General features: G+C 45.2%; 1 protein-coding gene across 2 annotated transcripts in view; it reads right to left on the bottom strand.

Annotated features, from left to right (window-relative positions):
- The window catches only part of LOC311134633 (cystic fibrosis transmembrane conductance regulator-like), a gene marked incomplete at its 5' end in the record, with an annotated part of 84559 nt that overhangs the window by 8435 nt on the left and 58314 nt on the right, over positions 1-17810 (bottom strand). For both annotated transcript variants that reach the window (XM_084168368.1, XM_084168369.1), the window contains 7 exons: positions 207-312; positions 789-961; positions 8076-8165; positions 10817-10972; positions 11999-12223; positions 14099-14199; positions 14568-14795. In XM_084168368.1, the coding sequence (XP_084024494.1) occupies positions 207-312; positions 789-961; positions 8076-8165; positions 10817-10972; positions 11999-12223; positions 14099-14199; positions 14568-14795 (1079 nt within the window). The remainder of the gene's footprint in view (positions 1-206; positions 313-788; positions 962-8075; positions 8166-10816; positions 10973-11998; positions 12224-14098; positions 14200-14567; positions 14796-17810) is intronic.

Below are 17810 nucleotides of genomic sequence, written 5' to 3'. Positions count from 1 at the left end.
GAAGGGGAAAACCTCATGCTTAAAGTGGGATAGGTATCCTGTGTGTGTGTGTGTGTGTGTGTGTGCGTGTGTGTGTGTGTGTGTGTGTGTGTGTGTGTGTGTGTGTGTGTGTGTGTGTGTGTGTGTGTGTGTGTGTGTGTGTGTGTGTGTGTGTGTGTGTGTGTGTGTGTGTGTGTGTGTGTGTGTGTGTGTGTTTGTGCACTAACCAGGAAGGACTGGCACTCCAGCAGTGGTTCCACTCTGTGTTCTGACAGTATGACTGTACAGTTGGAGAAAGACTGTTTCAGCGTCTTCCTCAGGACCTGCAACGTTCTGTCAACCAGAAACAAACCAAAACACAACCATTAGACAACATCTTTCTGTCAACCATACACAAACCAGAGTAGACAAAAATAACCACAGAGTTTAACGATAGGCCTACATCACTCTCTCTCTCTCTTTCTCCCTTTACGTCCACACTCCTTCCACTCTCACTTTCCCCAGTCTCACCCTACAACCTCCTCCCTTCAGCCCACTCATGTGCACTTCCTGCTGAGGTTAAGATGAAAGCAGCAGGTCTGAAGTTGACCAGCGTCATCAACCACCACTAATTCACTCATTACAGGCCCCATTTAGCGTAAAGACCTGTGTCGGTATATGTGGTTACACACATACTGTACGTCTCAGTACACACACAGCCAATGAGCGTTACGGTAAGTTCTGGAATTGTCACCACATGCAGTGAGACACTCAAACACACACACACATCACACCACCACCCACATCTCCCTCCCTCCCTCTTCTCTTACATGGGGTCGAGGTAGGCGCTGGGTTCGTCCAGCAGCAGTATGCGGGCCTTGCTGAGTATAGAGCGGGCCAAACACATGAGCTGCTTGTGTCCGTTACTCAGGACGTAACCCCCGTCCTCCAGCTGGAAGTCCAGCTTGTCTGGGAACTGCTCTATCACTGACTTCAGACCCACCTGGAAGACACATGGGAGAACAGGAAAACAGGAAAAATCAATCAGTCAGTCAATGAATCAATCAATCAAACAAATGAGTGTAGTCATTTACCTCTGATGTGGAGTTCAGGTTAATACTATGTGTTCGGAAAGGTCCACCACCTTCATGTTAATGGAGTCAAAACAAGTACAGTATGTGCATTGGGCGATCTATGATGTCATGTATAGGAGAGCAACATGACATCATAGATCGCCCAATGCACATACTGTACTTGTTTTGACTCCTTTAAAATGAAGGTGGTGGACCTTTCCGAACACATAGTATTAACCTGAACTCCACATCAGACATGACATCAGCTATGTTCAGAGTCAAGAGAAGGAGTCTTGTGTGTGTCTCCTGGCTGTGCTTGCTATGCAACCACCACTATGGTGTCTATGGTGGCTCCGTCACTGCCCCGCTCCACACACACGTACACAGCAACTACCTTACCATCAGCATAGCATGTCAGAATGAGGTTACTACTGTATGGTAGGAAAGGGGTCAGTGTCACTCTCTGCAGTGTACAGACAGACAGACAGATAACAGACAGACAGACAGATAAACAGACACACTGACAGACAGATAAACAGACAGACAGACAGATAAACAGACAGACACACAGACAGACAGATAAGCAGACAGACAGACAGATTGTTATGGATACAGGTATCCTGTATGTGTTTTTCCTCTCCTTCTACCCTAATCACAGGTGTCCTTTGTGTTCCTGATTGGTGGTCGTTGGGGTGTCCCACCTGTCCGACATCCGTTTGTCTGCTGATTGCTGAGGTGGACCAATCAGTGGACATTCCTCTGCATTGCACCACCTGTTTCTGGTTTTTCACTCACACCTCCCATTGTTTTAAAAGCCAGTCAGTTGTGTTTGCTGACAGAGACTCTTTTCGTTTGTGAGTATGGATATTGTCAGGCACAAATCAGGCGAGAAAAGCTGGAGACGCGTAAGCTAGAGGCAGAACAGGAGACGCGTAAGCTAGAGGCAGAACAGGAGACGCGTAAGCTAGAGGCAGAACAGGAGACACGTAAGCTAGAGGCAGAACAGGCGATGCGTAAAATGGAACTGGAGGCAGAGACAGTGAGGTTACACTCTGCTCATGCTAAGCCTGCTAGTGAGCCGTCCTCACCAGCTGTGTCGTCTGCTACTTTTGATTAGTAGACAGATCACCTTGGTACCTGTGTTTAGGGAGTCAGAGGTTGATTCCTATTTCAGTGTTTTTGTATAGCAGTAGCATTGAAATGGCCCGAAGAGGTATGGTGCCTATTACTTCAGTGTAAATTAACAGGTAAAGCCCAAGAGGTTCTGTCAGCGCTACCTCTTGAAGACAGCTTGAATTATGACGTGGTCAAAGCTACTGTTCTTCGTGCCTATGAGCTTGTTCCAGAGGCATATCGACAGAGATTTAGGTCTCATAAAAAGTATTCTACACAGACTTATGTGGAGTTTGCTAGAGACAAGGGAAATCTGTTTGACAAATGGCACACCGCTAGTAAGGTAACTGATTTTATCTCTCTACGGGAGTTAATCTTGTTAGAAGAGTTTAAAAATTGCTTACCCGAACGTATTGTAGTTTATCTGAACGAACAGAAAGTATCCTCACTGTCGGAAGCGTCTGTATTGGCAGACGAGTTTGTGATCGTACGGAGAGCAGGGCCGCGGAGTTGCTAACTCTTAGCCCTAGTCGACCAGCAGTACATCCAGCACGCCCGAAAGATGTGCGTCACTGTTTCTATTGTCATAAGGTGGGACATATGGTTAATGATTGCTTTCTGCTAAAACGCAAACGGGATTCCTCAGCACGCCAGGCCGCCAACGGGTGTTGGGCTGATTCGTACGGTTGTAAAGACGGAATCAAAACAGATGCCTCATAGTGAATGTGCTTTGAAAGTCCCAGTCCCAGATCACAGTTATGAACCGTTCATTTTTGAGGGGTTTGTTTCCATATCAGATGAAGAAGCGTCTCAGCGTCCGTTTAGAATCCTCAGAGATACTGGTGCGGCACAGTCGTTCATACTATTGTGGTTCCAGTGTGTTAGTACAAGGAATTGAAATTGTATTCATCCCAGTGCCATTGCAATTTGTGAACGTACACTCTGAGTTAGTCAGTGGATTGTTCAGAGTTGGAGTACGTCCTATGTTGCCAGTAAAAGGTGTGACATTTATAATGGGCAACGATATTGTTGGAGGAAAGGTGATACCCATATTGGAGGTATTGGATAAAAGTGACCAGTCTCTCTCCGAGGAGCTGGCACAGGGTTATCCAGATGTGTTCCCTGCTTGTGCTGTCACACGTGCTCAAGCACGACAAGTGGGTGATGTGATAGATTTGTCGAACATGATTTTATTCAGAGAGTGTGACCCAGAGGATAGCTTGGGTGCTACCTCTGGTAAGCTGGTGCAGTCTGACCAACAGCCCAGGGAAAGGAAGAAGTATGTGGAACTTGTTGCTGAGGCAATACAGTTACCAGTCACTCGTGAGCAGCTGATCGCTAACCAGAAGGTTGACATTAGCCTGGATAAATGTTTTTCTAGTGTTGTCTCAGTGGAGGAGCTAAAGAAGAAAAACATGGCATACTTCATTGATGGTAATCTCCTCATGCGTAAATGGACATTCTATGTTGACTCTGGCGGAGATTGGAATGCTGTTTACCAAATAGTGATTTCTACAGCCTTTCGACAAAATGTTTTATCCCTCGCTCATGATCCCCAGTGGTCCGGACATCTGGGAGTCACCAAGACTTATGATCGGGGTTTGCGACATTTCTTTTGGCCTGCTTTAAAACAAGATGTGGCTCAGTTCTGTCGGACATGCCACACCTGTCAAGTAACTGGGAAACCGAACCAGGTTATTCCTCCCGCGCCTCTTTGTCCCATACATGCCATAGGTGAACTATTCGAACATGTGATGGTTGATTGTGTTGGACCATTACCAAAGACAAAATCTGGTAACAAGTTTCTGTTGACGATTATGTGTGTGGCCACCAGGTACCCAGAGGCCATTCCTCTGCGAAGGATTACTGCTCCGGTGGTGAGTAAAGCTTTGATCAAATTCTTCTCAACTTTTGGGTTACCTAAGGTGGTACAAACTGAACAGGGTACGAATTTCCTTTCTAAGCTTTTCAAACAAGTGTTAAAATCCTTGTCAGTTACACACCGTGTATCAAGCGCATATCACCCAGAGTCTCAGGGTGCGCTTGAACGTTGGCATCAGACACTGAAGTCTATGCTCCGAAAATATTGCTTGGAATCTGAGAACGATTGGGATGAGGGAGTTCCTCTAGTTTTGTTTGCTGTCCGTGAGACGGTACAAGAATCCCTAGGGTTCAGCCCAGCTGAACTGGTGTTTGGACACACCGTGAGAGGACCTATGAAAGTCCTTAAGGATCAGTTTTTATCACAAGAGTTGTGTGCGAAAGAAAATGTGTTGGACTACGTTAGTCGCTTTCGCTGTCATAGTGCCTGTGCTCTAGCAAAGGAAGCGCTGTCTTCCTCACAGAGACATATGAAACGGCACTATGACAACCAGGCTGTTTCTGAGAGAAAGATGATGAGGTCGGTTATTTGCTGGAGAATAACCTGGCTATGCCAAGTTCAAGTCCTTGGAGTTCTCCGTGCATTCTGGTTCCCAAACCTGATGGGACATCCAGGTTATGTACGGACTATCGAAAGGTCAATGTTGTCACAGTGCTCGACTCGTTCCCGTTACCCAGACTGGATGACTGTATTGACACTGTTGGTGCTGCTACTTATGTAACCAAACTAGATCTTCTAAAAGGTTACTCGCATGTGCCGTTAACCTCACGTGCCTCCGACATCTCTGCCTTTGTGACCCCAGACCACTTCCTACAATATGCTGTCATGGCATTTGGGATGCGGAACGCACCAGCCACTTTCCAACGTCTGGTTAACACAGTATTGGCTGGAGTTCCTAATTGTAGTGCTTACCTTGATGATCTGGTAATTTATTCAACTGAGTGGTCAGATCATATTAACACTTTAAGGGTAGTGTGTGAACGTCTAGCAGCCGCTTCTCTAACCCTGAACTTAGCAAAGTGCGAGTTTGGGAAGGCCACTGTTACTTATCTCGGTAAACAGGTCGGCCATGGTCAGGTGCGCCCTGTAGATGCCAAGGTCTCAGCTATAAATGCATTTCCCGCACCTACCACCAGAAGAGAGCTGCGCCATGTTTTAGGGATGGTTGGCTACTACCGTAGTTTCTGTAAAACTGTATCTGTGGTAGTTGCTCCATTAACGGATTTGCTCAGTCCGGCGAGAAAATGTGTATGGTCTGAAGATTGTCACACTGCTTTCAACACTGCTAAAGCACTACTATGTAGTAACCCCTGTTCTTGCTGCGGCAGATTTTGAACGGCCGTTTAAACTGGAGGTAGATGCAAGTGCCAGAGGTGCTGGTGCTGTTCTACTGCAGCCGGACCAGAGTGGAGTGGACCATCCTGTCTGTTATTTTTCACGGAAATTTAACAAATGTCAGACGAACTATTCCACCATTGAACAAGAAGCTCTAGCTTTGTTGTTAGCTCTGCAGTACTTTGAAGTCGATGTTGGTTCCAGTGCACTACCAGTGATAGTGTATACTGACCATAACCCCTTAGTTTTTCTCCAACGTATGTACAACCAGAACCAACGCCTTATGCGTTGGGCACTTGTAGTGCAAAATTATAATTTGGAGATCCGCCACAAAAAGGGTTCGGATAGTGTGTTGGCAGATACTTTGTCTCGTGTTTAGAGATCTAGGTTATTTTTTTATCCCGTCAGGATGCTGTTGATCTTTGAATTTTGGGTGTTGTGATGGTACGTGTGTTGCAAACCATTGTGGTTTGCTCTTTTAAGGGTGGGCGTGTTACGGATACAGGTATCATGTATGTGTTTTTCCTCTCCTTCTGCCCTAATCACAGGTGTCCTTTTTGTTCCTGATTGGTGGTCGTTGGGGTGTCCCACCTGTCCGACATCTGTTTGTCTGCTGATTGCTGAGATGGACCAATCAGTGGACATTCCTCTGCATTGCACCACCTGTTTCTGGTTTTTCACTCACACCTCCCATTGTTTTAAAAGCCAGTCAGTTGTGTTTGCTGACAGAGACTCTTTTCGTTTGTGAGTATGGATACTGTGGTGTCCTGTTTTTTGTGTACTCACTAATTTGCTGGTTACTCTATATGGTAACTATGTTGTGTGTTCCTGGGAAAAGGGGTATTTAGCAAGTTGCCCTTGGGCATACATTACCCGTAGAAAGAACATTGTCTAAAAAACACTAGTTAGACCTGAGCGGACCACCCACTGTATTTTTGTATGGTTAGCAGTAGCTTAGCGGTTCTTGAGGCAGGCAAGATCAGTTTAGGGGTTTTTGACATTATTGTTTCATTCCTTGGGTCCTGCTCAGCCCTTTTTCCCAAACCTTTACCGTGTGTTCATAATAAACATTTTGTGTTTGACGGTAGCTTATGGTTGTCGGTGTATTTTTGATCTCACTGTTTCTGTGTCACGATTCTAATTTGCATGAGTTATGTTACGGGTCTCTTTTCCATCAACCCTAGACTTTTAAAGTAACACAGACAGATAAACAGACAGACAGATAAACAGACAGACAGATAAACAGATAAACAGACAGACAGATAAACAGACAGACAGATAAACAGACAGACAGATTAACAGACAGACAGATAGACAGACAGACAGATAGACAGACAGACAGATAGACAGAGTGAGGAGAAAGATGAAGGAAGGAGGATAGTGATAGTCTATAGGTAAAGAGATAGAGGGGGCAGTTAGGGTTAGGGTTGAGGCTAAGGTTAGGGTTGAACTGGGATGTGGACGTGAAGCCATGGTTAGGGTTGTGGTTGAGGGTTAGGGTTGAACCGGGATGTGGGCATGAAGCCAGGGTTAGGATTAGGGCTAGGGTTAGGGTTGAACCGGGATGTGGACATGAAGCTAGGGTTAGGGTTGAACCGGGATATGGACATGAAGCCAGGGTTAGGGCTAGGGTTGAACCGGGAGGTAGACATGAAGTTAGGGTTATGGTTGTGGCTAGGGTTAGGGTTGAACCGGGAGGTAGACATGAAGCTAGAGTTAGGGTTAGGGTTACACCGGGATGTGGACATGAAGCTAGGGTTATGGTTGTGGCTAGGGTTAGGGTTGAACCGGGATGTGGACATAAAGGTATGGTTAGGGTTGTGGCTAGGGTTAGGTTTGAACCGGGATGTGGATATGAAGCTAGGGTTGAGGGTTAGGTAAGGAGACTGAGGTATGTTACCCACAAGGGGGACAGGGTGCACAGGCACACTTGACCAAATAATCGTATAAACCGCTAGTTAAAAGAGAACACTTCTACAAGCTGTTAAGAGTGTATGGGTGGGGGTCTCACAGAACGCTCCAAACTCCTACCAGAATAAAAAAAGAGTGCTCTATAGTGTTTATAAAGGGCCACTAGATAGCATCCTTTGGCCACAGGTGGGCCCAAATGCATGAAGCTCATTATTGTACATGTTCAGGAGCTGTGTAAATATAGCCCAATATAAGGCCTTTTTGTTGGGAGAAGAGACCACCACAGAATCCAAACCTCAAAATATCTAGACCCTTAAAGAAATATGTAATAAATCATAAATAAATAAGTATTGTTATTCATAAAGTTATAAGTGCTAATATGCACAAATCAAGTGCATTAAGGGAAGGGTATTAAATGCTAACAAAGCCATAGATTTCAAAATAAAGTTGAGGCTGGTTGAGGCTAGGGTTGGGGTTGAACCGGGATAATAATAATAATATGCCATTTCGCAGACACTTTCATCCAAAGCGACTTACAGTCATGTGTGCATACATTTTTACGTATGGGTGGTCCCGGGGATCGAACCCACTACCCTGGCGTTACAAGCGCCATGCTCTACCAATTGAGCTACAGAGGTATTGAGCTACACAGGACCACGGGATGTGGACGTGGAGCTAGGATTAGGGTTAGGATTAGGGTTGTGGTTGAAGCTAGGTTTAGGGTTGAACCAGGCTGTGGACATATAGCTAGGGTTAGGGTTAGACCAGACACCAGTGTGACTGATGTTAATGTTGTGTTTCACCTCCTCAGCCACCCGCCACAGTTCCTCGTCACTGTGGCGAGCGTGCGGATCCAGGTTCATACGAAACGTTCCAGTCAGTATGAAGATTTTCTGTCAAAGAAAAGAGAGAATGGAGGAGCTGTGTGAGTTGTTTTGTTTTTCAGGGTGACCTGTGTGACAGTTGTACTTTGTAGCCACACTGTACTTGTTGACCAATACCAAGTTATCAACAGTACTTGAAAGTACTGATATGTGTGAAATTAGTTTAGATTTAAAATGGGCCGCTATCAATCAGACATTGCAAGGGGCAGGGGAAAAAAATATGTGTCATCCGTATGCATTTGAGGACGTTTTTCCTGCGGTTCATTTTCATGCTACTTCGGTTGAAAAGCTTGTAAAGCAATGCTTAATATTAGCGCTTGAGAAATACATATTTTAGCCTAGCAATAGAAAGCTGGGATCCTCCTCTTTTTAATAGAGGCCATCAAAACTCTGTTTTCACACGCGATTACATGCAGTATAGAAATGTTGCGCAATGACTGGGCTTATATACACTGCTCAAAAAAATAAAGGGAACACTTAAACAACACAATGTAACTCCAAGTCAATCACACTTCTGTGAAATCAAACTGTCCACTTAGGAAGCAACACTGATTGACAATACATTTCACATGCTGTTGTGCAAATGGAATAGACAACAGGTGGAAATTATAGGCAATTAGCAAGACACCCCCAATAAAGGACTGGTTTTGCAGGTGGTGACCACAGACCACTTCTCAGTTCCTATGCTTCCTGGCTGATGTTTTGGTCACTTTTGAATGCTGGCGGTGCTTTCACTCTAGTGGTAGCATGAGACGGAGTCTACAACCCACACAAGTGGCTCAGGTAGTGCAGCTCATCCAGGATGGCACATCAATGCGAGCTGTGGCAAGAAGGTTTGCTGTGTCTGTCAGCGTAGTGTCCAGAGCATGGAGGCGCTACCAGGAGACAGGCCAGTACATCAGGAGACGTGGAGGAGGCCGTAGGAGGGCAACAACCCAGCAGCAGGACTGCTACCTCCGCCTTTGTGCAAGGAGGAGCAGGAGGAGCACTGCCAGAGCCCTGCAAAATGACCTCTAGCAGGCCACAAATGTGCATGTGTCTGCTAAAACGGTCAGAAACAGACTCCATGAGGGTGGTATGAGGGCCCGACGTCCACAGGTGGGGGTTGTGCTTACAGCCCAACACCGTGCAGGACGTTTGGCATTTGCCAGAGAACACCAAGATTGGCAAATTCGCCACTGGCGCCCTGTGCTCTTCACAGATGAAAGCAGGTTCACACTGAGCACATGTGACAGACGTGACAGTCTGGAGACGCCGTGGAGAACGTTCTGCTGCCTGCAACATCCTCCAGCATGACCGGTTTGGCGGTGGGTCAGTCATGTTGTGGGGTGGCATTTCTTTGGGGGGCCACACAGCCCTCCATGTGCTCACCAGAGGTAGCCTGACTGCCATTAGGTACCAAGATGAGATCCTCAGACCCCTTGTGAGACCATATGCTGGTGCGGTTGGCCCTGGGTTCCTCCTAATGCAAGACAATGCTAGACCTCATGTGGCTGGAGTGTGTCAGCAGTTCCTGCAAGAGGAAAGGCATTGATGCTATGGACTGGCCCGCCCGTTCCCCAGACCTGAATCCAATTGAGCACATCTGGGACATCATGTCTCGCTCCATCCACCAACGCCACGTTGCACCACAGACTGTCCAGGAGTTGGCGGATGCTTTAGTCCAGGTCTGGGAGGAGATCCCTCAGGAGACCATCCGCCACCTCATCAGGAGAATGCCCAGGCATTGTAGGGAGGTCATACAGGCACGTGGAGGCCACACACACTACTGAGCCTCATTTTGACTTGTTTTAAGGACATTACATCAAAGTTGGATCAGCCTGTAGTGTGGTTTTCCACTTTAATTTTGAGGGTGACTCTAAATCCAGACCTCCATGGGTTGATACATTTGATTTCCATTGATAATTTTTGTGTGATTTTGTTGTCAGCACATTCAACTATGTAAAGAAAAAAGTATTTAATAAGATTATTTCATTCATTCAGATCTAGGATGTGTTATTTTAGTGTTCCCTTTATTTTTTTGAGCAGTGTACTTATTATATTCCATGCATCAACCTGCTGTTTAAGGAGCTGGCTCAAGCTGATATTCTGCTCTCGCTGATATTGCATCCAAATGGCTGCCGTTGTGTTTGGCTTTGAGCTTGAAACAAGATCCACGACGACCATGGAATGTTTTAAAATGTAATTTGTGCATATCAGGTCCGGATGGGAAAGCCCCGTGTCCGGATAGGAAAACTCCGGGTCCATTTCAGAATGGGACCTGTAACTCCCATCATCATTTATCCTCGTCATTCCAATTATTCCAGTTAAAACGTGTGTGTTTGATTTGATTGTCGATGGCATTTGCATTGATGTCAGAGTGATTAGAGGGACAATAGAGCTCTGAGTACCAGGCCATTAGCGACTTGAGGGCCATTAGAAAGTTTGGTAGGCTACTAACGCCCATCAGCGGCATTCATTTCCAGACCGCAGTTTTAGAGTAGGCCTAGTTACAGTGACTCAACGGTCACGTGGAATTTGACCTTGGTCATGACTCGTGACCTCCGGTATGGCGGTAATACGGTCACCGTAACAACCCTAGGGACTGATGGTACAATAGTTGAGCTATTTTCAGGTCCTTGAGGGGAGCTGTTTATAACCCTATGAGGAGAAATATATACCTGTGGCACCACACCAAAGGCTTTTCTCCAGGTCTGTAGTGTGACAGAGTCCCAGGAGACCCCATCAATGGAGATCTCTCCATCTGTAGAGGCCAGGCGCAGCAGGGCAGAAAGCAGGGTGCTCTTCCCTGAGCCTGTCCTCCCCAACACACCCACCTATGGACAGCCACAAACGTACACTGAGATAAGAATATGTACCATAATTAATTCAGAATATATACCAGAATTAATTCAGAATATGTACCCAAAATCTCCACAAGCCATTGTCTTCCTACAGGTCTCCCACTACTCTCTCCCACTAACCTGCTCATTTTCAATAAAGATCTTGAGACAGCATTTTAACTGTGATACTATACGCTACATAGCATACAACATAACACTACACTGTAAACTGTGAGAAACTAGAAACCCTCTTTTCTCCCTCAGGCCTAAAGCATCAATGACAAGTAGGCCATTAGCAGGAAGCTTTAGCTAATGGCTAGGCAAAAGTGCTAATGGCTAAGCTAGGCCCAATGAGCTAGCCTCCCTCAGGTCTCGTTACTGAGAGCTCTTTCTCTGTAATTACCTCTCAAGACACACCACTGAGGGTTCATCTAGCCTCCTAACTGACGGAGAGAAATTCATCTACACTCGGTTCACCTGAGGGCAGATCAGGCCATCACAATAAATTACATTTACATTTCAGTAATTTAGCAGACACTTTATCCAGAGCAACATTTAGTGCATTCATCTTAAGATAGTAGGTGAGACAATGTGCCGAATACAACAGGTGTAGACATTACAGTGAAATGCTTACTTACAAGCCCTTAACCAACAACGCAGTTAATCACTTATAGCAAGTACATTTTCCCTCAATAAAAATGTTATCAGCATACGTTATATAAAAAAAAAACATTGAGGTAGGGTTTCTGACATTTTCGGAAGATGGGCAGGGACTGTCCTGACGTTCCATCATTGGAGTGCCATGACAGAGAAGAGCTTTGACTGGGCTGAGCGGGCGCTGACCCCACATATGGGTGGGAGTATCAGCCTCACACATGCACACGCACATCCCTGCACCCATCCCATACACACACACACACCATCTCCACCCCCATCTCCGCCCCCGTCTCCGCCCCCGTCTCCGCCCCTGTCTCCGTCCCTGTTTCCGTCCCTGTCTCCGTCCCCTACACTGTCACCTACACTTTGGCCCGCTTCCACGGTGAAGGACAGGTTCTGCAGCACAGAGCGTCCGGCCTCTGTGTACTTGACAGTCAGTCCCTGGACATCCATGTGGCCCCGGTTGGGCCAGCAGTCTTGAGCGTGGGGGTTGTCCAGGACCAGGTCTTTGCCTTTACCACCACCACTGGGTCTAGGCTCCTCCTGCGGCAAGTCGATGAACTTGAAGACCCGATCTACTGATCGCATCTGCAGAGGAAAAGAGGACACAGAGTTGTGAGGAAGGGGTAGGAGGAGGTGTGTGTGTATACATATGTGTGTGTGAACATGAGATAATATAAATGAGTAGAAACCTGTGGGAATGTGTGTATGGAGGGGAGTGAAACGTGTGTGTGTGTGTGTGTTTGTGGGAGTAAGGAGTGAGTTCATACTGTAAGTGGGTCAATGTTAGTTTGTGACCTAATACTGTACGTGTGACGGTATGTTAGAGTAGTGAGCTCCCTCGCCCTTGTTAATGAGTTCTATTCTCACATTAGTGAGTATTATCAGTGTATAGAAGTATCAGTCAGTCTGGCAATAATTGGTGAATTTTTCCAACACTAGGAGAACAAAATGTCCTGCACTGTGATAAGCTCTTTCAGAATCCTCAACCTGAATGAAGCTCATTTCCACAACAACAACACTGGGGTGTGTGAACTAAATATATAGTATTCTATATTTTGACATCTTTCCTAACAACAAACAAGACAAGTGGAGTTTCCCACTCAAGTAAAGGTAGCCTTTTACACTCGACGGGTTGAAAATGGCAGATTTAGGCACTGATAAGCATCTAAATTGGAACCCAGTGGCTGTACAGTAACATGCTATACATGACATCAGAGCTCTGTCTCTGCGTGTCTTCACAGCGCTGTTTGGGTTTTGACTGACAGCCGTTCTGAACTTGAGCACCGCACGGGACAAGTTGCCCCCATCCCTCCGGCACATTATTTGTTGTCTGAGGGAGGGAAATGCTGTAAATGAAGAGGAATCTATGTATTTTAAAGATGAGACCGTGAGGATTATAATAAATACCGCTTTGTTGTCATACAAGCAAGCCAAACACCTGTGAGTCCAAATGTACACTTCACATTTCCAAACCATATACAGTGTCAACATTTATGATCACTCTGTTTGATGTACAGTTACAAGATGACATGGCGTCATTCCCTGGGTTGTTCTGAACAGAATGAGCCTATGTTTGTCTATTGGGAAGAAAATTTGCAGCAGAACACATAACTGAATGAGCTTTTTCTCCCTTTCTATGCGCACCAAAATTACAATATGTTTCTCTGAATTGCCTTGTGAAAGCCTAACACTGTAAAATCGTATTTTATAACTAGTCATGTTGGCAATAGAACAAGCTTTCAAATGATGCCCACCTGAGTCAGATATAATGGGCCATTTTGGGATTTCGTAAACAACAACAATAATTTTGTGATGCATCACCTTTTGTGTTCCAAACAAAACAACTACAAGTGTGCTTTCTCTAGTTCCTCAACAGCACAGCTAGGACAGCTCATAAAAGCGCCTATAGTTGAAGACCCTTCTTTGAGTCATACAAGTGCACCAGTTAGTCCTCAAATCAAATTAAAATCTAATTAAATGTTATTAGTCTCCTACACATATTTAGCATATTTCGTTTTCTCACTCAAACCCTTGTCATTGTTTTTGTCTTATGTTCCACCTACCCCACATGTCCCAGGAATATTCTTATCATGTTACTGAATGTATCCAGAGTATTTTCAGATTTCGTTATCAACAAATGTGGCTAAAAGTACAGTAAACGTAAAATGCACATATAATAAACAGGATTCAGTCTTAGATTCAGTCTTGTGTCAGGTGAACTGTTGATTCCTTAACTTTGGTTGAATACTTTTCCCAATATCTCCAAACTGTTCCCATTCAATTGCTATCATGCTTATGCATATGCATTTCTTCTTTAAGAAACATTCAAATTGACCCCTATCAATATAGGCCAATTCAAACGATTGTAAAAGGTTAATGAGATTCATATTTGTGTGTGTGTTGTGCGTGTTTGTGTGTGCGATACTGATACTGATCACTGCCTACTGGTAATGTACATACCAGTCCGTCCACAGTGATGCTGGTGATGACAGCCCATTGGAAGGTACCAAGGATAAGCATGGCTAAGGCCACGATGATGCCAATCTCCCCTGGCTTGTCCTCTGTGGAACACACACACCACATTATCAGTGCGCACACACCCACACGTCATAGCATACTTCACTGCAACCCTTTGTTATTATACACACACAAACACACAGGTATTCAACGGTCTGTAAAATTACCCCTAAATTCACTACCAACATAAACACTGTGGCCCATTTAGAGATTCTCTATGACACACAAGAGGCAAAGATCTTTTCTACGTTGTCCATGAGAAGGCAGCAACAATTTACTCAGGCCTAAAGTAAATATGGGTACATGCTACGCAGTCGGCATCTGTAATATGCCAACTTCCTTTTCAAGTAAATGCTTTATTGGAAATAGCCTAACAATATTAAGTGTGTCTGTCTGTCTGCCCATCACTCACGGTTGGTTCCCACGGCGATGAAGGCTGCGGCGCTGAAGAAGAAGACGAAGATGATGTCACAGCGGAAGAGGAACCATCGCAGCGTGGAGAGGTAGTGGAACCATATGGCCGTGTGGGTGTTCAGGGCCTTGTGGAACAATGTTTCAAAGTAGCACTGACGTCCAAATGCACGGATGGTCCACAGACCCTTTAGAGAGATGATGAGGTGAGAGAAGATAGGGCTACGGGCTGGGAGGAGGGAGAAAGACAGAAAGAGAAAGAGAGATATAAAGAGAGTGAACAGAAGAAGAATAAAAGAGCAAAAGGGAGAGAGAGAAATGGAGGGAGAGAGAGTGGAATGGAGGGAGAGAAGAGAAACACAGAAGCATTAGTCAATCACTCACAGGATCTAGGTACTTCTTGACCAAAATGTAGCTAACGGGTGATGTCAACCCTGACTTACAGTACATCACGTAAGCAAGGTGGTGTGAAAGGAAGGCCCGGTAAATCGTTAAAGACCAACCACCCAAGCCATAGACTGTTCTCTCTGCTTCCTCAAGGCAAGCGGTACTGGTGCATCAAGTCTGACACCAACATACTCCTGAACAGCTTCTATCCCCATGCCATTAGACTGCTAAATAGCCAACTAAATAGCTGTCTCTATGCACACTCACAGGGCCCTACACACTACGTACACTGATACATCAACCCACATACAGACACTCACTCCATCATTTGCGCACACACACAATATGCACATACAGTACATTTATAGTGACTCTACACACACACATACAATCATCATATACACTTCTGCTACTCTGTTTATCATATATCCTGATGCCTAGTCACCTTACCCCTATTCATATCTACCTCTATCGATCCAGTATTACATTTTATATGTCATTTAGCAGACACTCTTATCCAGAGCGACTTACAGTTAGTGAGTGCATACATTTTCATACTGGCCCCCCGTGGGAATCGAACCCACAACCCTGGCATGGCAAACGCCATGATCTATCAACTGAGCTACACGGGACTACAGAGGACTACAGAATCCCTGCACATTGTAAATATGGTATTGGAACTGACCCTGTATACAGTGAGGGAAAAAAGTATTTGATCCCCTGCTGATTTTGTACGTTTGCCCACTGACAAAGAAATGATCAGAGTATAATTTTAATGGTAGATGTATTTGAACAGTGAGAGACAGAATAACAACAAAGAAATCCTGAAAAACGCATGTAAAAAATGTTATAAATTGATTTGCATTTTAATGAGGGAAATAAGTATTTGACCCCCTCTAAATCAGAAAGATTTCTGGCTCCCAGGTGTCTTTTATACAGGTAACGAACAGAGATTAGGCGCACACTCTTAAAGGGAGAGCTCCTAATCTCAGTTTGTTACCTGTATAAAAGATACCTGTCCACAGAAGCAATCAATCATTCAGATTCCAAACTCTCCACCATGGCCAAGACCAAAGAGCTCTCCAAGGATGTCAGGGACAAGATTGTAGATCTACACAAGGCTGGAATGGGCTACAAGACCATCGCCAAGCAGCTTGGTGAGAAGGTGACAACAGTTGGTGCGATTATTCGCAAATGGAAGAAACACAAAAGAACTGTCAATCTCCCTCGGCCTGGGGCTCCATGCAAGATCTCACCTCGTGGAGTTGCAATGATCATGAGAACGGTGAGGAATCAGCCCAGAACTACACGGGAGGAACTTGTCAATGATCTCAAGGCAGCTGGGACCATAGTCACCAAGAAAACAATTGGTAACACACTACGCAGTGAAGGACTGAAATCCTGCAGCGCCCGCAAGGTCCCCCTGCTCAAGAAAGCACATATACAGGGCCGTCTGAAGTTTGCCAATGAACATCTGAATGATTCAGAGGAGAACTGGGTGAAAGTGTTGTGGTCAGATGAGACCAAAATCGAGCTCTTTGGCATCAACTCAACTCGCCGTGTTTGGAGGAGGAGGAATGCTGCATATGACCCCAAGAACACCATCCCCACCGTCAAACATGGAGGTGGAAACATTATGCTTTGGGGGTGTTTTTCTGCTAAGGGGACAGGACAACTTCACCGCATCAAAGGGACGATGGAAGGGGCCATGTACCGTCAAATCTTGGGTGAGAACCTCTTTCCCTCAGCCAGGGCATTGAAAATGGGTCGTGGATGGGTATTCCAGCATGACAATGACCCAAAACACACGGCCAAGGCAACAAAGGAGTGGCTCAAGAAGAAGCACATTAAGGTCCTGGAGTGGCCTAGCCAGTCTCCAGACCTTAATCCCATAGAAAATCTATGGAGGGAGCTGAAGGTTCGAGTTGCCAAACGTCAGCCTCAAAACCTTAATGACTTGGAGAAGATCTGCAAAGAGGAGTGGAACAAAATCCCTCCTGAGATGTGTGCAAACCTGGTGGCCAACTACAAGAAATGTCTGACCTCTGTGATTGCCAACAAGGGTTTTGCCACCAAGTACTAAGTCATGTTTTGCAGAGGGGTCAAATACTTATTTCCCTCATTAAAATGCAAATCAATTTATAACATTTTTGACATGCGTTTTTCTGTATTTTTTTGTTGTTATTCTGTCTCTCACTGTTCAAATAAACCTACCATTAAAATTATAGACTGATCATGTCTTTGTCAGTGGGCAAACATACAAAATCAGCATGGGATCAAATACTTTTTTCCCTCACTGTATAGCTTCTTACTTTTTCGTGTTCTTCTTCTTCTTCTTAATTCTATATCTTGTGTGTTTTTGTTCTACCTTGATATTTTTAGTATTACATTGTTATTGATTACTGCATTGTGGGGGTTAGAGCTGGCAAGAAAGGCATTTCACTGGACGTTTCAGAGGGGCATTGTTATGTGAGGAACAGTGAGAGAGTGATGCCAGGATGGAGCCAGAGGAAATCCCTGATCGGATTTTCACTCTGACCCCTCCGTGGCTGCAGAAAGGCCTTGTTGCCATCTGCGACACACACAGAATGACAGGATCAGGAGGAGTGGAGTCAGAATGTCCCAAGTCCCGACACGGACACACACACACCTATCTCTCACTATTTCAATCCAACAAAGTAAGTTAAAGGGAATGTTTACAGAATGTTGGGAATTGTTGTGGCGAGGGAGAACTCAAGCAAGAGTTCCATTACGTATCCTATCCCCTATCCAGTCATGTCAGATCAGTGGTTACAATTGTTAAAGGGCCACCACTTTCCATACAACTAAAGGACCCGAGGACAGATTTAGGCATCCA

Source organism: Coregonus lavaretus (assembly GCF_964263955.1).
Source record: "Coregonus lavaretus genome assembly, chromosome: 9".
NCBI lineage: Eukaryota > Metazoa > Chordata > Actinopteri > Salmoniformes > Salmonidae > Coregonus > Coregonus lavaretus.
This window is presented reverse-complemented; position numbering and strand designations above follow the sequence as displayed.